The 20,281-nt window shown below is 35.7% G+C and overlaps 2 protein-coding genes across 2 annotated transcripts in view; both read right to left on the bottom strand.

Moving 5' to 3' along the window:
• Positions 1 to 2,456: 2,456 nt before the first annotated feature.
• LOC132290112 (G2/mitotic-specific cyclin S13-7-like) lies at positions 2,457 to 6,267 on the bottom strand. Its single transcript, XM_059790047.1, has 9 exons — positions 5,629 to 6,267; positions 4,716 to 4,899; positions 4,582 to 4,636; positions 4,135 to 4,419; positions 3,890 to 4,018; positions 3,556 to 3,804; positions 3,305 to 3,463; positions 3,033 to 3,211; positions 2,457 to 2,925 (listed from the first exon to the last, which is right to left on the bottom strand). The coding sequence occupies exons 1-9, from the start codon at positions 5,666 to 5,668 to the stop codon at positions 2,787 to 2,789; spliced, it is 1,419 nt and encodes a 472-aa protein (XP_059646030.1). The 5' UTR covers positions 5,669 to 6,267; the 3' UTR covers positions 2,457 to 2,786.
• Positions 6,268 to 9,297: 3,030 nt separating this feature from the next.
• Positions 9,298 to 20,281, bottom strand: part of LOC132290128 (stomatal closure-related actin-binding protein 1-like) — a 36,431-nt gene continuing 25,447 nt past the window's right edge. The window contains exons 9-13 of the mRNA XM_059790048.1: positions 18,715 to 18,831; positions 18,441 to 18,499; positions 10,833 to 10,967; positions 10,104 to 10,253; positions 9,298 to 9,578 (exon numbers count right to left, since the gene is read on the bottom strand). Of these exons, the coding sequence (XP_059646031.1) occupies positions 9,534 to 9,578; positions 10,104 to 10,253; positions 10,833 to 10,967; positions 18,441 to 18,499; positions 18,715 to 18,831 (506 nt within the window). The 3' untranslated portion in view covers positions 9,298 to 9,533. The remainder of the gene's footprint in view (positions 9,579 to 10,103; positions 10,254 to 10,832; positions 10,968 to 18,440; positions 18,500 to 18,714; positions 18,832 to 20,281) is intronic.

A 20,281-nucleotide genomic window follows, 5' to 3' on the forward strand; every position in this document is an offset into this window, starting at 1 on the left:
AACACTGTGTGAAGATGTCTAGCATGATCATCCTCTGACTTATAATAGACCAAAATATCATCAATGAATACGATGACAAACTGATTTAAATAAGCCCTGAAGACCATGTTCATCAAATCCATAAAGACTTCTGGTGCATTTGTCAACCCAAAAGGCATGACACGAAACTCATAAGAGCCATATCTAGTGAAAAACACTGTTTTAGGAACATCTTACTCCCTAACTCGAAGTTGATGATATCCAGATCGAAAATCAATCTTGGAGAAATAAGTAGCTCCCCTTAATTGATCAAAAAGATCATCGATCCTGGGCAAATTAAAGATACTTATTATGAATAGTAACCTTGTTCAACTCCCTGTAATCTATACACAGGCGAAGTGAATCATTTTTCTTCTTCACAAACAAAACTCGCGCTCCCCAGGGTGAAGTACTCCTACGAATGAAACCTTGACAGAGTAATTGCTGAATTTGATCCTTTAGCTCTCGTATCTCCACTGGTGCCATTTTGTATGGTGCCCTATCAATAGGCGTAGTGCCTGGAGCTAAGTCAATCACAAAGTCTATGTCTCGACTTGGTGCCTTCATGAGTAAACTCACGGGCCTGTTAAATTTCAAAACCCAAATCCTAGTGATAGATTCTGCATAAGAAGGATACTTGATTAAGTAGCTGACGCGAAAGGTTAAATGCTTCAAGAGTGCCACCCCTTCCCCTCCTTTCATTAAATCAAATGCATTAATCAGAACGTTCCCCATCAAAGCTCAACTTTTCCTCTCCCAAATGATTAATGCTAGCTTGCGTCTATCTCAAATGTTCATAATAAATAGAACTCATTTATACATGAGCAAAAGTCCTGCACTAATATAACTCGCATTCCATATTGTCTCCCTTTATAGCCTCCAACATTCCTCACTAGTTATCTTTATCTTTATCTAGTTAGTTTTTATGTCATAGCGTAGCATTTCCTGTTTTCCTTCCATTAATGTTACACCATTCTATTCCTAGCCTAGCTTTATAAGTTGTAATCATGGAGCAATCTTTCTGGTAGAATGTACTAATGCACTCTTATAGTTGATAACGAGAATGTTACTTTTTGGTCGACCCTTTGTAAAATCTCTTTCTCCGAAAGAAAATACCAAAATTACCACCACTTTTAACAAGCAAATTGAGCTCTCTAAGTAGGGCCGAAGTGGTAAAGAACTGTGAGAGTGTCATTTTTGCTCTCCACGGTTGCCTAAGTTAGATAAGGCAAAAACTATAGGCGCGCCGTAGCATCATATGAATATATGCTTGGCTTTGTGAAATTCGGCCTAGCTAGCTTAGCTGCAAATTGGACCTTATAGAACTCTAGCGTGCCATAAACAAACATGGACCCATTCAGTCCTTCGTTGAGGCAATTGCCCTCATAAAAATATTTCTCTTTGGTTTTTTTTTTTTTTGTTTTTTGAATTATGTCCCTATAAAATTTTAAAATTGTCCCTATAATATTATATACTTACCATAGTTCGCCGTATCGTACAATACGCGATCATTTTTCAAATCCAATATGCAACCTGTATCGGTTAGTTTACACTGATTTTGTTCGATTACATTACACTGTGATCATAACTGATACCGCAATCGTGACTGCTACTGCGAACTATGATACCTGCTTTGTTGTTGTTATTGTTGTTTTAAAAGGTTGCCCCTCACACACTGCTCAAGGCCCTGTGAACACCGGGAGCCAAATGCATCCAACCTCTAAGATATCATATAATCAGTACTTTAATATTCGAGGTTTTTGGTATATGTTGAGAAAAGCTTTTGACATTTGTTAGCGGAAGCTAGCCCATCCCTTCTTTGAAAATGTCAATGGTGTTCAAAATCCAGTCAGTGATATATACAGAAACACTTTACTAATAGTACCAATAAACCAATTGTTACGAAGGAGTTTGTTCTACTTCGAATTCCGATAAAAAAATAAATGTGTATAAATAAGTAGGTATGCAATATTATTCAATAACTCAAATTTTTGAGTAAATAAATTTAAATTTTTGGGTAAATGGGGCACTTGTCCACCCACATGTTATACCAATCATATTCCAATGTTAGATAATGTACCGTTAACACTAATTAAGCAAGCACCCAGTAGTGTGTTTAATTTTGTAAAATATTTTTAAGTATTTCCCATACATCCTCCTAATATTAGATAATGAACTTAGAAGCAGAATGCTAACCTCTTCTTGGCCACGTGGGAATATTAATTCTAGCATTCTCTACTTCCAGATAATAGAATAATGAATAAAGAATAGCAAAACCCGCGGTTGGGTTAGCGGGTGAGAATTCGGACCCGGTGCCTTTTGAGGCGCAACTGCAGAGTTACAAGGACTGTCAAATCCAATCCAAGTGTACATTTCATTCAAACATCACGAGCCAGAAAAAAAGCACATCAAGCAAATTTACGGAGCAACAGAAGATATAAAAATCAAGCACACTTTCGTCTATCATAACGTGAGACAAACATAATACATTTTGAATGGAAATGGATTACCCAATCGATAATTTGGGTACATTTTGAATGAAAAAATGAATTGAATGCCTATTTTGTCGCAAATATTAAACTTCCAAGTTAGTTCCAAACTGCACAAGAGAGACACACAACCTACACACTAAGGATCATCTCAACCAATGATTTCTCTCTCTCTCTCTCTGTGTCTCTATCACCACCCACTAGTACCCAGATGACAAGACAATATTACTCAGATAAAATCAAATGGTATTGCCTTTGCTGCTGCCAAATAACATTCATTTAGGTAGACAGGAGTGTTTTGGCTGGTGGGAGCAGAGCAACCGCACCTCGCTGAGGATTAGAGTATTTTCTGTGGATAACCTTTAGTTTGTTTTCAGATGCCATCAAGTGTAAACTAACCAGTAGTTTAGCGCAATCCCTGTTTGAAGAACAAGTGTAAATAAAACAAATGGAATTTACTAAATGCAGAAAAAAAAAATGAGTAATAGAGAAAGGGGAATGGAATTAAGATTGAATGGAATTTACCTGAGCTGTGGCTCTGAGAAACCGGTATGACGTTTAAGGGTCTCATTCCAAAGAGGGGTCTTGTTTAGGGTACAGCGGGCAGCATAGACTGCTGAGGCAGCAATCATTGATGGACAGTAAATTATGGTGGTATAATTCATCATACCCAGCTCCGCCAGAAAATACACCATATTCTCCATCTATTTATTAATAAATTACAAAGTAAGGTTGGTTTAGTTTAGTAACACCTATTTAAATTTATTTATTATAGAGTAAGAAATACTACTGCTCACATTCTGATCAGGATCAGAAGCTTTGATAAAGCGAACGAGGAACACATAAGGAGTAGGAACTGTTAAGTTCCATTCCAACCCGCCCAATATTCTTTTCTCCATGATCAACACCTGCTCATGACTATAAGCTCTGTCTGAAATGCATACGAAATCATTCACCTGCACAATACATACATACATCAATATCCTATGTATGACAAAAGTTCAAATATGAACGTACAATAACCAACACATAACATATACATATATACCTCCGGGGCCCATATTTCTTCATATTTGGAAGCCATAAGCATTGCGCCCATGCCCACTAACTGTAGCTCCCTCCTTGACACAGTGTTGATGGAAAGGTAGCGATCAACAATGTTGATGGTGAGGTAAAGAGTCTCTGGCATAAGCTCAAATTTGTTGTGAACTTCAATCAACCAATCCACTAGAATTGCTCTCATCCTCTCATTGATCTCAGGCTGCGAATCCATATAATCATGAACTCGGCTCTCGTTCTGCATCATGTACGGGTTAAAATAAATTACACTCTTTCTTAACATCAGACATTAATTAATTAAAACAGGATAATTATATATATACCTCAACTAGCTTGTAGAACTTGTATATATCTTCAACGTATTCAACAACAGCTAACTCATTATTGACATCCACAGCATCAATATCCAGTATCTGCTCCTCCCTTGGTTTATCAGTCAGGCCACAAGCAGCCTGCATATATATATATATATATATAATATGTATGTGATTGAATGAATTGGTACTAGAATTATCAACACCCCCCAATATGAATGACTATACATGTATGAAAAGGTGATGCTGCTCACCTTGCTTCGAGCAGTGAGGATTGAAGTTAGAGTTTGGGTTTTCTTTCTGGATGACCCATCTTCACTTGCCTTTTTAGGGTTGAGAGGAGGCTTCTTCTCCTTCTTGACATCTTCTTCTTGTTGTTCACTAGTATCAGGACTTATCTCAATCACATTCTCAGGCTTGGGTTTGACAGTAACTACTTTTTTGTGAGCTGCAGCCTTCTTCTGTGCAACAACTACTGCTCTTTTGCTGGCTATGGCTATGGCTCCATCAACACCAATGGCGGCTTTGTCCACTGGTTTCTGCAAATGAAAGGAGGAGCCAAAACAACACTCACTTGTCAAACCACCAAATAATGCAATCAATTATTAATAATTTCAATATCAATATAGAAAAGGATTTTGAGACTATCATATATATATATATATATATATATATATATATATATATATATATATATATACCTTGTTGTTTTCAGCTGCTGCTTGTGCATTAGCGAGTAATTGTGCACAAAAACTCCTGAAACAATAGAATCTCACAAAATCAACAACAAAGACATCTAAAAAAAAGAATTGTGTGTGTGTGGAGAGGGACAGACCTTGTAACGGGACGAGAGATGTGAGAGGGCTTCGCATCAACAACTCCTCCTCCTCCTCGAACAGTGACCAAATTCCCAATATCACCAAGTGCACGACGGTTTCTCCCTTGGCCTCCTCCTCCTCCTGCTGCTGCTGCCATATTCTTCTTCTGCTTAACAATAATATCCCCAGCAACTGCCTCTCCTATAAAAATTCCATTACATAAATTCACTATTGACATATATATATATATATATATATATATATATATATATATAACAATAATCTTTACAAACCCTAAAATTTCAGCAGATCAATTAATCATTATATAATCGGAGATTCTTGGACGGATAAAAGTGAGAAAAACGAAGAAGAATAATAATAAGAAGAAAAACCTAAAAGGGCAATGAATAAATTGACATATCATGAAGATGATGATGATGAAGTTAGAAATCAAATCTCTATCAGAGATGAAACAATTATCTAACAATAAGAGTATTCAGAAAGGAAATAGACCCACAAAGAAATATCAAGAAAGAAACTTGGTTCTGATGATCAATCAAGTCAAACTAACTCCATAGAGACACACACAAGCTTAATTTAAGGAAAGATGGAGACAAACACGTACAGAGAAGCCAATCATCTACAGACAAGAAGGCGATGTATGGAAGACCATATGTACATCTATGATTCCAAAGAGCCTACGTGTAGTGTAGTGTGTGTGTGTGTATATATATATATACCTTCAAATCACTATCAATCCATATATATATATAATAAGATTTAATTGAAGGTGGAAAAAAGACAAAACAAAGAACCTAAAGAAATGATCCATTAGATTAGACCCATGACTAGATGGAACAATATAGAATTAAAGAATGCGGCAAGATCGAACACACATCAAGATAGATAATGCGATCAAATAGTACGTACCTCTATTTTGGTGTTGAACAAGGGCTGGTCTTGAACCCATTTCAGAAGAAGCTTGATTAATCTCGTCCTCCAAATCCCCTAAAAAAAAAGATGACAGGAACGTCCTGATTATTAGCCCAATCGACTTTCACTCTTCTGAGTAGTAGTCGTCGTCTGTAGTCGCCACCACCGGTTTAATCTCTTCTTTCTCTCTCTCTAATTCTCTGTTTCTCTCTGCATCAGAAACAGACAGTGCGCATAGGCATTGGGGACTGACAATACACCCCTTTTTTTATGCTGAGGAAACGACGCTTCATTCCAACGGTCTTTTCCTTTTTAAATTAGGACCGTTTGATCGATAGCCCATCCAACGGCTGTGAAAATCGTTTGCTCATATAACCGTTGGACTGTTCAAAAGTTACCGTTAGCTAGTGTGTTGATTAATAAAAATAAAAAAAAACCAAAGAGGTTATAAAAGGGTATGGTATTTAGTGTTGCGATAACCAGTCTCATCCAATATCACGGAGTCACAATACCTCTGTTTCTGTACACACAATACACGTGTAATCAATGTTTCATGGTTCTTTTGCGCTGTTTCTTCAAGCTGATTTTAAACTAGGCTTATGTACCACACTGATTGTTTTTTTTTTTTTTTAGAGACAAAGTCACCCTGAAGTTTAAAAAAAAGTTACCAAAGACGTTCATATTGCCACCTGTCATATATGACATACAGGTTGTCAAATAAATAAATTAAAGACTTGATTCCAAAAAGTGAAAAATTCCATACAACAACAGTTGTCGAATTTTTATAAAAGTATATGTTTGGCCAAAAATTAAGAAAATTTTTAGCGAGTAACTAGTTATGCAGAGGAACCTTTGGTAAAAATTTCATAGCAATCAAAATATTATAATACCTTGGAGAAATTAATAAATTTCAGTATAGTAAATTGGTGTTATTTCGTGACTCATATTAATTTAAGGGTAATTTTGACATTTCAACATGTATAAAATTTTACAATAAAGCTGATTTTAATATTAAGAGGCAATTTTCTCTTTTCGAATCATTTAAGGCCTTGTTTGGATGAAATTTTGACGAGAAGTGTCATTTTCTAAAAAATAGCCAATTTGTATATGACTATTCATATAGCAAACCTTAAGGATGTCATTGTACTTTACCCCCCCCCTCTCTCTCTCTCTCTCTCTCTCTCTTCATTATTTACAAAGATTTAAGATTTTCACATCTGAATTTGATTTTTGTTCTTGAAAAACAAATTAATTCTTTTTAAATTTTTTTTTTTTTTTATTTCCACTTGAAAAAATGATAATTCTTACATGGTCATACTTATTTTCTTGTTACCTTTTTCTGGTAAATATTTTCTTTTAAAATTACGGCGTTCCATTTGTTGGGTAGAGAAGAAAAAGTTTCAAAAATATTTACCAAATCAGTGTTAGATTTGTTTAGGGTAAATTACACTGACCTCCCCTAAAGTTTGGACAAATAACACATAAATAGAATATTTGACCTTTATTACTATGACCTTCCCTAAAAATGTGAAACGTTTTTTTATACCCTTATCTAATTTAATAATAGTTTATTAAAAAAAAAATATCAAACCGAAATACTATTACCCCCATTTTCCCTTCTTGTAAACACTATATTACCCTACCTATATTTTATTTTATTTTTTTTTTTAAAAAAAAACCTAATAAAATTCTAAAAATAAACCTAATCAAATGTCATTAAAAAATATATATATTTTTGTAAAATTTTATAATATGAAATTGGTATAAAAATTGATATTTTGCATTTTAATGGCATTTCATGATATTTTTATTATTTCATATCAAAATATAAGGTTATTGAGATCTTTTAAAATAAGGAAAGAACAATTTAGACATTTTTTAAATTTTCATTAATGGCAGGAGGTGTCGCTAAGCACACGCGCCAAATCTTAAGGGATGCTCTACATGCGTGTAATTTGCCCAAACTTAAAGGAAGGTAAGTGTAATTTACCCATTTACTTAAATGGGAATAAGGGGTTGAGAGAATAATTTTTATTGATGCCACAAAGTCTATCACCTTAAATGTGAGGTAATTTAATCATAGGCGGTCCTTTTAAGTTGAAAACTCAGTTCAAATTATGAATGAATTTATCCAAATTCATCATGTTGGAATATAAACCTTCTTAATTCATGAATTTTGGGGTTTGAACACATTTATGAAAATTCACTTTAGAGGTCTATATAAGAGCACACTTTCCTGGTAAAGCATGTTTAAATATGGATCAAGTATTGTTAAATTTAATCCCATTTCATACTCCGGTTTTGTTAACTTAACTCTAAGTTCAAAAGTTTCTCTTTTAATCTTCATAATTGGGCATTTTGAAAAGAGATCAAGTGTTGCACTCAATAGTGTATCGTGCAAATATACTGTAATCGAGTCCAAACTTAGTTGAATATCAAATATAAAACTGTCATGATCCCTTACATTCGACTATTTTTAAGAAGTGTTTACAACCTCCAAGTTATGGTCCAAATTTTCTGCAAATTTTATTTCCGTCAAGTGCAAGTGATTTTCATGATTTACCATAATCACCTTTTCAACATGTCCTACGTACCAAACTTATATGCATGTTTAGGACATCAGATATAGAAGTTATTATTTGATCCCGGGGCCAATGAGAAAATGTGGAGACCTAAACCTATAAATCGTACATGATGCTCTTGACAAGTCTTTATCATTCATTTTCTTGTTATCAGGTATTTATTTATTGAAAGCCACAATAATAAATAATAATAATAATAATAATAAAAGCCTTTAAAACGGAAGGAAGACAAATTATTCATGTAAAAAGTTGAGTTTTATGTCAAAAATAAACTCGTAGCAGAAAGTGCCACGCACCAAAAATCTTTACATGGTTCATATGGCCATCATCGGAAATAATATATTCATTCAGGCTGGGTGGAGGCAGTTATATCCCGGACTTTGGACTTTGCCTTTTTTTTTTATTGGCAAAAACACACGCTGACTCTCACATTTTTTGCCCACACCCGAGGTGGAAACCCTCCCCTCTACTTTTAAGGTGGTGCTTTCAATACACAATCTTTGGTAACGTAAAGCACTCCCCTCTCCGTCTTCAATTTAAAACAGTTTGGAAATTGTGTATTAATCAAGCTCTTTATTACAGAAAAAAGCTATGTGTATGTGTGCGTGTGTATATATATATATATATATATATATATATCACTGTTTCTTACCCCCAAGTCTCTCTGGCTTACTTTCCATTCCATGCATGTAATTAATTTACCACATTTCTAAATCACTCAAAAAATTCACCAGATCCTAGATAGGTACATGCATTTATCATACTTAAGTCTAAGAAGAAGCGCCACTTCTGAAAAAAAAAAAAAACATGCTCTTGCAAATTGCTTGAGACACACAAATGAATTTTACTGGCAATCTCCAACGATGTTATCAATTACTATACAAAAATTACCCACCAACAACTAAGCTATATCGCCACTGAAGCCAAATCTACTTTTCCTTTACAATGTCTATGAATGTTTGTTAAACCCATACATGTTATCCACCAAACCAACCCAAATAATTCTAACAAGTATAACTTCAGCTAAATTTTGTTATCCGTAGTTAGAAATGTTACTTGGAAGTTTATACACAGAAGAAACACATAAAATGCAAATGAATCGTTTGACTATAATTAGTAAAACTTGTTACAAACAATTATTAGGCAAATAAAAAAAAAAAAAAAAAATGATGGCTAGAAATATAATGTAATCAGATTAGTGGAAACCAAACCACAACACAAAGATATTCTTCTTCATCAAAAGCACACAAGAATACAAAATATGCTCCGACTTAGAAAACCTGGTTATATTCGCATTAGTCGAGAACTCGGAGATATCACTCAGGTATACATCAGTACTTGATCATCCGGTCCAGCAAGCATCACCTGCCCCATTCAAATGTTTAGTTTATTACGATCTATGATTATGGTAACTTTTCAAAAAAGGAAATCCTGATTTAATGTTAAATATCTTCCTTCTTAATTGGTTTCCCATCACCATTCCCAAGAAAATAGAAAATAAATAAAGCAAGAGTTGCTGAAAATATGAGGAAGTCCTCAACTAGATTTTTAGCATTGGATTGGGGATCGTCATTTTTCTTAATTGATACGCATAAATGATATTAGAGGCTTCAAATAAAACATGCTGGCTAAAAGTTTGGGTAAAGAAACAGTTTCTTAAATTTAGGGTATACTTCCTCTAAATATCATTATCATCCTTGCCTTGTTCCCATATCCATAGGGTTGGCAACATGAATTCTCTTTTTCCATTCTTTTCTATTGTAATCAGGCTTCCTCTAAACATATGGAACTCTTTTATTCCACAGTTTTGGTAAAGTTCCCAAGAAAAATATAAAGGTGCTATAGATAGTATCATGTTAGCAACTGAAAAGGAAAGCAAAAGCTACATACATTACAGTCAAGAGCGTATCGCCTGGCAAGCATAATGGCTGCATTTCTTTCTCGCTCTGATTCAAACACTAGCACAAAGGATTGTCCTTTCCTTGCTAGCCAAAACAATGACTTAGCTGCAGAATTACCACCGCCTCTAAACCCACAAAGCTGGAGGCCAAGAAAGAAAGGAGTAATTAATATCTGTTGGAAGAAGTGACCCATTACCTTGTAAACTTGTGTAGTGCAATGATGGTATGTAGTTCCACAAGAAGCTCGAGCCTAAAGGAGACAATCCCATCAAAGGGGAAACTTCATTCTAATTCAACTCCTTCCTTTCTTTCTTTCATGCAACAAGTATGCAAGTGCGTGCACACACATACACAGGCTTATTTGAGCAAGCAAAAAAAAGAAATTTTTTAAAAAAAGTTTAAAACATTGGACATAGACATAGCCTCAATTGCGTCTTTATATAGAGATTAGGGATGTTCATCCTCTGCAAGGGAGCATTTACATAAATGAGGCCTCACCCAAGTTGCAGAACAGGTGAAACAATGTCATGTGATAACTCAAAATTTTCCTCTACATGCAACAAAAATAGGGGGGGGAAAATCGGTGGTATGAAGGAAAAACCAACTCATTTCAAAATGCAACGTAAAAGACGATGGAATACTTTATCTAATGGGACATCCCAGCATGCGGCTCAACTAATTTCCAATATTTTATTCATTTCCCAGCAACAGAAAGTACCTGCATTGATGTAGAATAGGACTCCCTTGCCTTTGTAATCCACCCTTTACAAAGCTTCATCCTCATTTTCCCCACATGAAACAAGTGGACAGAATGTGACGAATAATTTTGGCCATTCATCTGGGCAATAACTACCTGTAGACTAATAAATTAGAGAACAGATAACATCTAAATGATACAAGAATTCCGATCACATGAACTCACACAATTAACCAATCTCCCAGACAGACAAGTGTCTGGGTATCATAATTTGATCGCACACTTGGTGAATAATGATAAGGATTTGGAGACCACAGGTTTTAGGTTGGTAAATATTAGTTTAGATAACAATAAGCTGTAATTATTGAACATTGAGCAGAGTCAGTAAACTGCTTTGTTTCTTCTGAAACAACTTCTAAATCTTCCTTATTAGGATCAAACTCTCTTAATCTATGTACACTAGCTTCGGTTAATGCAAAGACACAGAAGAGAGAGAAATCACCCTTAATTCCTGTGACAGAAAACCATATATACAAATGACTTTGGTTTGTCATATATAGGATTAAATGTGGCCATGTGTATGTGATTTATAGTGGGACACATTGATATAATCACTAGATAATAATTAACCGCAAAATCTTTACACATTGTCATTTGTCTACTCCATAAAATTCGAGTGTGTTGGATTGTTTTAAAGATCAATTTTCTAAAATGTGTTACAAATTCAGTTTGCGGACAATATGGCAATACTTTCATCTACCGGATTATATTTGTTGTGCATATGTGACTTCAAGTGGGACCGGATGATATAGTCATTCGAGAAGAATTAATCACACCATCTTTACACCTTGTCAAGTGACTGCTTTATTAAATTTGAGTGTTTATTGGATTGTTCTTAACGATCAATTTGCAAAGGCATGTTGTGGATTCGGCTTATGGAAAATATGAGAGCACGAAGAAGCAGCGGCTGAGATTGTAGAGTCAAGTGAACAATAGCGGTAAACTTCCTTGTTCTTGGGGGTTCCATTTCGTGAGTGAACATGGTAAAATAGTGGCACTGCTCATGAAGTCAAGTGGGTAACTTGTGTATAACACATTCCTGTTTCCCCATAATGGAGTTTTGCACATAAAATCATGTCTATATTGTAAAGGTCGTCAATTTATTATCCATTTAATTGTGTAATTTATGTAATTGATTATTAATGAGCATAATCATCATATTTGACCTACTCACCAATCATCACATGAGAAATGCTGTGATTTTATAACGCCTAAAAAGTCAGCACCTAACATCCTGGACTAATCCCGTGCCTTTTCCCTCTGTCAATATTTCATTAAACAATTAGCATCTACATTAGAAAAAATGATTTCTACACTTAATTGTCACTAGTTAGGTTACCACTCATACATGGAGCAAGAGTGAGAGCAACAATTTTCAAAATATCCTATAGTTGAGAGAATCTCAAGAGCAGCGGTAATGCACACAAATGAATCAAGCTATACATGAACAGTTCAATATTGACTCACTAAAGGCTTGACTTTTATTCGTTCATTAAGTAACAAGCCAATCTTGATTAAGGATGATTCAGATGAAGCATAGATAAGGATACAACATGATACAGACACGGCCATACACAAAATTCTTAAAAGGAAAAAAAAAAAAAAAAGATTCTAGGGCGAGGATATATGCGTATGTATTGTATTCATGTATATTTGTACAAATATTAAAATATATATATCTACAAGTTCTAAAGAGTAATTGTTCATCATACTACATATTATTAACATTTCCCAATGAAAAATCATGTCAAACAAGTAGAGAATTATGTTGCATGCACATAAATTTTAGACTAAATTAGACATGATATACTCTCATTATGCTTCACTTTTAAGAAAATCTGTGTACTTGGAACCTGTATTATACCTTTCCAAACAATTATATGATTATATTAGTTGTCTTTTGGCGAAGCCAAGCCAATTTCGGCCTTTTGGTTTTTTGGGGGTGATAGTGGAATGCTTTAAAAAGTCACATTTTGGAAAATATTGGACACGTATCCTTGAATATCAAGTGAGTTTTTATATCTGATACAAATACAATAAAATACAGCTCCCTCATAAATGCCAATGTGCTTAAGAATTGAATAGTCCCTGTAAATCATTTTTTAACAAGATAAGCTTAAAATAGCTTCTGTATTCATTAGTTGATTTGTCCAAACAATGGTGATGACATGGGATAATTATGAATAGCATCGAAGGCTATAGAAGTGATTTTCCAAGAGGGATTCTTGATCGTGTAGACTAGGGTCAAAGTTAGATGAAATGGTGCTGTTAGAGTTATAGGGTGTTTAGTGTTTTACTTGTTTACTTATTCTAACTTGGTATTAGAGCAGTGTGTTAAAGCCTAAAACCCTCTGCAGAAAATTGAAGTACACAGGAAAGGGTTGAAGTTTCTGACGCATCAGTGACAACATGCTGATGTCAGCATCAAACTTGATTATACAGCCCGGATTGCCTGAATTTTCTGAGATTTCAGATGGTATTTTCGACTCATATTGAAGCTGTTTAGCTGTTTTTTTTTTTTTTTTTTTTTTTTTTTTTTTCCTTTTTCGAAAGAATTTCTGGATTTCAGCCATGTTTGTTTCGATCTGATTTTAGGAGGGCTTTCAGTTGTTTTTGTTGGCTGAGATCCATCCTATATGATGCGTTTTTTTATTGGAATATACTTTGATTACTGCTTGATGGCTGTTTTGTTGCATTTGGATCGATTTCTTTGGCTCTAAGGGGTTCGATTGAGGTTGTCTCTGTTGTCAGGGGCTTATTTGTTATTACTTATATAATGTTGGGGCTTATGTGTAATTTCTGAAACTTGTTATTATAAATAGAATGTGGTGGAAGGATGAAAGTATTCTTTCATTCTCTCTCTCTTTCCCCATCTCTTTTTCTTCTTCTTCTTTATCACTTACTTTTGATTTGATTATATCTTAAAGTCAACATGGTATTACAGCATGGTTTGTAAAGCTCTAGGTTTGTAGTTGAAACCCTAGGGCAAGTTTGTGTAAACCCTAGTGGGTGTGAAGGGTTTTGAAGAGATTCCAAGATCGGATTTCTTTTTTTTTTTCTCTCATCCATGGTTCCCGTGGTGGTGGTCATTCTAGTGGACGTGGAGATAGGAAATGTGATCACTGTGGTGGTACGAATCGTACTAACCTTATTGTTGGGTAAAATATGGCAAGCCATATTATGTTCATCAGGCTATTGATGGTACTTCACAGTCATAGCCTTGTACTGGTTCTGGACATGTAGCTTCCGATTCTATTCTCGTGATGCCCTCACCGCTCAACTTAGCGAGCTTATTCAGACATTACAAACTACTTTTCCATCCACTTCCACTGCTACCTTAGCCAACTCAGGTAATGTTGCATGTGTGGCCAGGTCATCTCCATCTTGGGTTACTGACTTTGGAGCGAGTTCACATATGTTTGGTATATCATCTCTCTTTTCTGATTTGAAATCTGTTAACCACCACATTATTTTAGCTAATGGATCTTCTCGTCCCGTCCTTGGGAAAGGTGATCTTGACCCTACCAATTCATTATCTTTATCTTCCAGTCTCTATGTTCTTCATTTCCCTTTTAATTTGTTTTCTGTAAGTCAACTGACTAAAGCATTACACTGTTCTATAACCTTTTCTCCCATATCATGTGTTTTTCAGGACCTCATGACAAAGAAGATGATTTTTTCGAGGCATGAGAAGGACGGGCTTTATTATCTAGATCCTGGTGAACATCCATTTGTTTTGTCATCAACCTTGACTGCTACAGACCCACCTCTGCAGTGGCACTTTCGTTTGGGTCATCCGTCCTTGGCCAAGTTGAGATTAGTTATTCCTACCTTGAGTCACATGTCTGTTTTAGAATGAGAAGCTTGTCAGTTGGGCAAGCATCACCGTAGTTCTTTTTTGCATCATAGTCATAGTCGTAAAATTGAGTCATTTGATGTAGTCCACACGGACATCTAGGGTCCTTCTAAAACTACAAGTTTGAATGGATATCGTTATTTTGTTATTATTTGTTGATGATTATTCTCGCATGACACAGCTATTTTTAATGAAAGAGAGGGGTCGAAGTTACCTCATATTATTACTAAGTTTTAAAATGAAATTCTTACTTAGTTTAGTAAATGTATTAAAATTATTCGATCTAATAATGCCTTGGAATATATACAATCTGCCTCGAATTCATTTTGTGTTGATCGGGGTATCATTCACCAGAATAGTTGTGCTCGTCAGCCTAGTTGTGCTCACACCTCTCAACAGAATGGTGTTGCTGAACGTAAGCATCACCATCTGTTGGATGTGGCTCGTACATTGTTACTCAATATGCAGTAACCTAAGAATTTTTGGGGTGGTGATGTTCTCACGACTTGTCACCTTATTAATCATATGCATCTACTGTTGTGAATAATCAGAGTCCTTTTTCTTTGTTATATCCTGATGCCTCTCCTTTTTCGCTCACGCCCGTGTATTTGGTTGTGTGGCATTTGTTCATGGATCCTGGGCATGACAAATTGTCTCGTTGTGCGTGTAAGTGTGTGTTTCTTGGGTACCCTGCACTCGGAAAGGGTACCGTTGTTATAGTCCTAAATCCCGGCGATACTTTGTCAGTGTTGATGTTACTTTTTTTTAGTCTACTGCTTTCTTTCCATCACCTGGCCAGAATTTGTCTCTGGATCTCATATCTCCTCGTGAGGGGGAGCCTTCCTTTTCTTCTCCTACACTGTCGATGTCATTACCTCCACCTTCTTATCCTCCATTGTACGTTTACAAGCAATCCAAATCTCGGCCGGTTGTTTCTTACAGTCCAAACATGACATCTTCTCCACCAGAGGTTCCTGTACCTCCACCCTCCACTTCTGATGATTTACCAATTCTTTACGTCGAGGTAAACGTACTTGCATTCAACATCTCATTGCTAATTTTATGTCTTATCATCGTGTTTCCTCGACCTTGCAGTCTTTTGCTTTTACCTTGTCCTCTATTTCTATTCCCTCATCTTATCAATAGGCTTTATCTATGTCTGGATGGAAACACGCTATATTTGATGAATGAATGCTCTTCACAAGAATCAGACGTGGGTGCTTACAGCTCTTCCTTCTGGAAATGAACCATTGGGTGTCGTTGGGTTTACACTGTTAAGTATCATCTTGATGGTTCTGTTAAGCGTCTTAAGGCGCGTTTGGTTGCCAAAAGATACACTCAAACCTATGGGATTGATTACTCAGAGACATTTTCTCTTGTAGACCGTCTTAACTCTGTCCGTGTTCTTCTGTCTGTGGCAGCCTGCCATTCTTGGCCTTTATATCAGCTTGATATCAAGAATGCATTTCTTTATGGCGATCTATAGGAGGAAGTTTATATGGATCAGCCACCTGGTTATGTTGTTGCTGGTAGTGAGCACCTAGTTTGTCGTTTGTGCAAGGCTCTATATGGTCTGAAGCAGTCTCCTCGTGCCTGGTTTGATAGATTTAGTACTGTGATGATTGATTCTGGTTTTAAGCGCTCCACTTCATATCATTCTATGTTTGTTCATCATTCTTCTGAGGGCACCATTGTCTTGATTGTGTATGTTGATGATATTATCATATTTGGGAGTGATTCCATAGGAATTGCAAAGTTGAAACGTCATTTGGGTCAGCGATTCCATACTAAAAACCTAGGTGCACTTCGCTATTTTCTTGGGATTGAGGTTGCTCGTTCCCGTCAGAGTATCTCACTCTCTCAACGGAAATATATTCTTGGTCTACTTTATAAGACTGGTCTCTTAGGTGCTCGACTTGCAGACACTCCTATGGACTCTACCATCAAACTTACAGTGAGCAAGGGGAGTCGTTTATTGATGTTGGACGATATCGTCGCCTTGTTATTAATTTATCTAACTGTTACTCGTCCCGACAATACTTATGTTCTTGGAGTGGTTAGTCAATATATGCATGCTCCTCATCAACCTCACTTTGTGGTTGTTTGTCGTATTTTGCGTTATTTGAAGGGTGCGCCTGGTAGTGGGCTGTTTGTATAAGCCTTCTTCCTCCTTATCTGAGTTTGCTCGTTCTAGTGCTGAGGCTGAGTATCGTGCTATGCCCACACCGCTTCTGAGATGTTGTGGGTTCGCCCTCTTCTCCAAGAGATGGGTATTGTTGTTCCTTCCCCTATGCCTATGCATTATGATAATCAAACAGCTATCTTCATTGCTAGCAATCCTGTTTTTCACAAGCGTACCAAGCATATAGAGGTTAATTGTCATTTTATTCATGTCCTACTGATGCGGAAGCAGATTGTTACTCCTTATATTTGCTCACGCGGTCAATTGGGTGATATTCTTACGAAGCCATTAGCTCGTGGTGCCTTTCAGCGGTTGTGTTTCAAGCTGGGCATATTTAATATGTATGCTCCAAGCTTGAAGGGGAGTGTTAGAGTGACAGGGTGTTTAGTGTTTTACTTGTTTACTTTGGGCCATTATTGTAATTTTCTTATCTCTCTCTAGAAACCCTACATCTGTCAAATTACGTTCTTTATTTTTCTTCTTCTTCTCTTCCTTAAATCTAAATCGCATACACAGATTCTAAAAGGTGCAAAACACTTGATTCTAGGCATGGTTCATCATTTATTGTAGCAATGAGTGTAGTCAATGGTGAGATTAGCCTGCCATAGCCCATTGTTACTCAACTGAGAATAAAGTGCGCTTCGAAGCCATGTCCGTATCATATACAGGCTCTTCTTCGACACTCTTGAACACATTTTCGATAAATCTGGTACGATCCTTTAATTTAGAAATAGAATTCTTTATGACCTTTATTCAGTAAAATGGGGACCATCGCAGGGTGAAGTGGTAAATGCTCGGGCTGTCAAGTGTGAGAATAGAATCAGGGGAAAAAAAAAAAGAAGTGTGAGAATAGAATCTTGAGAACAACCACTTTGTACAAATAATGCTAAAGGTTAGGTCTGTGACCACCCCCTCAATTAACGAAGATCACACTGGGTAATGGCCCTCTAATTGTTCACTATAATATAATTATCATGAATAATTTAGGGAGCTCATACTTCGAGATAGTTAATTTTTTTAGGAAAAAATGACAAAACGCTCTTTAAATATCCTATAAATTAAGTCAAGTCCCTCGAGGACACAAATTTAGCTGTTTCAACTTTCAAAAGAGGCTCCACATACCAAATTATATGATAATAGCTCTTTGCCATCGTACTAGTTTGGCCCGACAAGATACCAAAATTGGAAGCAGGACATGCAGGTTACGGACTAAGTTGATAGAGCAAACTGAAATTTATCATGACTTTGAAGCCTTTCAGTTTCTATTTATTCTTCATTAACAGTTAAAAAAATTAAACTTATAAAAAAAAAATAAAAAGGTGAAAAGGTATGCCAATCAGATCTAGATGCTGGCATGATGGTTATACCGAAAAGCAGCCAAGTCCAAGTGAAAAAAGAAAGGCTCAACCATACAAGGTTTGAGTCATGACCTCAAGTTTAAAATTTAGATCACAATATTTTTTACCTCAGAACACAAGAAATAATTAATTTGCTAATATTGGAAATGCTAGTGAAGAAAGAAGTGACGTACACTGAATTCGGTATTGGGTTTTCGCAAAAGTGTCTCCACATAACTTCCCAAGCCCGCAGCTGTTTGAAACAGCTTAATCAGACTTTTATTCTCAGTCTAGTAAGCATCAAAATAGGGACGTGACAAGCATATGACTTATGATCAAAGTAGCCTAATAAAGGCAATTTCAGCTGAAAGAAATGAGAAATGGCAAAAGGAAAGAAAAAGAAAAAAGACATGCCAAAAGTGGGTTTGAACAATTACGTAGATCATGTTGAACCTTCGTGGTACCAACCTGACACAATGGGACCAGCAGTTAGCACAGCAACTTTTTGGCCATTTGAAACAATATCAGCTTCCAAAAATCGTCCAACGTCAAGAGGCTCAAGAGCATAAATTGGTTTATTGGCACCTGATGAAGTAGATACTCAAGTCAATTAAGATAAAGCACATGACACGCAAGAGAAAAAGATTATTGAGCAGTTATTGATACTTTGGTACTTGAAAGGGTGGAAAATCTAGCAATTATTACAGTAGCATATGAACATTAGATTGGGTTCCACAGTGTGTTTGTAAAAAGTACCATAATTGAGCTACAAAGTCCTAATTAGAAAGGATATTTACTCAACCATATACATCACTGAAAAGCCAAGTAAATCATAGAATGTTGAAAGAGATACAAGTGATCCAAATACTTCATGAAAACTTGTATTATACCAAACTCAAAGGCATATCAGAATACTTTTTCAACCTACCATCTCTTCAAGAAACAACAATTATTGGTCTGGATTGACTAAACTATATCAGCACTACCTATTTTACCATGATTTATCAGCTAACCATTCCTAAAAGAAAACGCCAAAGGAAAAATACAAGAGAGTCAGCCATGCAAGCTATATTTCTACCTAGTATGTGAGCATCATACATTTCAAGAAGACTTTAGCCATATGACTAGAACATCTAACAAACTGGAATATCTTACTATAATGAAGAGAAAGCCTTAATAAGATAAAGGAATTTCACTGACTTGATATGAAATGGTCCCCACTGAGACCACAATTTTCAGTTTAAGCAACCAATGTAATTTGGGATATGAAGAGGATGAAAAGTATCTGTGGCAATTGTGGAAGGGGAGAAATTTTTTTCCACTTTAATGGAGTTGGACGACGGGATCCTATCAACATCCTTGAAAAAGCGAAGTTCTATTTCAATGAGTTTGAAGGTAATTGTCAACTTGATAAATCTTTTCACACGAATCTTCCCCATACTCATTCTGTTACAAAGAAGCGGTCTCCCCCTGAGATTGAGAGTCTTAAGCTTAATGTGGATAACTCTTTTAATTCCATCTGTGATTCTTGTGGTGGTGGGATAGTGCCAAGAGATGCTAGAGGACGGGCTTTGAAGATAGCTACTCTTTTTATATCTAGCAAGTTTCGGAGAGAAAATATGATGACAGAAAACAATCTTGTCAAAACACAAGTCTAATAGTAATTAATCCCAAAATTTGAAAAATTGAGTCAGCAAAACATAAAACCTTTTCAACTTGTGTGTTTAACATACAAAACCATTTCTAGTGTTTTTGTTAAAATATCTTTATGATTATTATTTTTTATTTTTATTAGTTGTTTTTAGCCTTTTATTAGGTGTTTTATGTAAGATCCCTATAATCATGGTATCACGTAGATAAGATCCCCATAATCATGAGATCCCTTAGATAAGATCCCCGTAATCATGGGATCATGTAGATTTTGGCATATTTTCTGTTTTTCTTTGATTTGGTTTCCTTTTTTTGTAACCTATTCTTGTATATAAATATAGATCTTAGCTCTCAGTTTAAGTAAGACAAAACCCAAAACTTCTTC

Source organism: Cornus florida, unplaced genomic scaffold, assembly GCF_030987335.1.
Source record: "Cornus florida cultivar Cherokee Brave unplaced genomic scaffold, ASM3098733v1 CherokeeBrave_3.0.0_Hap2_Chr02, whole genome shotgun sequence".
In the NCBI taxonomy this organism is placed as follows: domain Eukaryota; kingdom Viridiplantae; phylum Streptophyta; class Magnoliopsida; order Cornales; family Cornaceae; genus Cornus; species Cornus florida.

What these genes read in the sequence shown, in the direction of transcription:
- LOC132290112 (XM_059790047.1), bottom strand. Translation starts at nt 5,668, where the DNA reads ATGGGTTCAAGACCAGCCCTTGTTCAACACCAAAATAGAG. An exon ending in ATCTCTCGTCCCGTTACAAG is followed by an intron (nt 4,637 to 4,715) that starts GTCTGTCCCTCT and finishes CTATTGTTTCAG; the next exon opens with GAGTTTTTGTGCACAATTAC. An exon ending in AAGAAATATGGGCCCCGGAG is followed by an intron (nt 3,464 to 3,555) that starts GTATATATGTAT and finishes TGTATTGTGCAG; the next exon opens with GTGAATGATTTCGTATGCAT.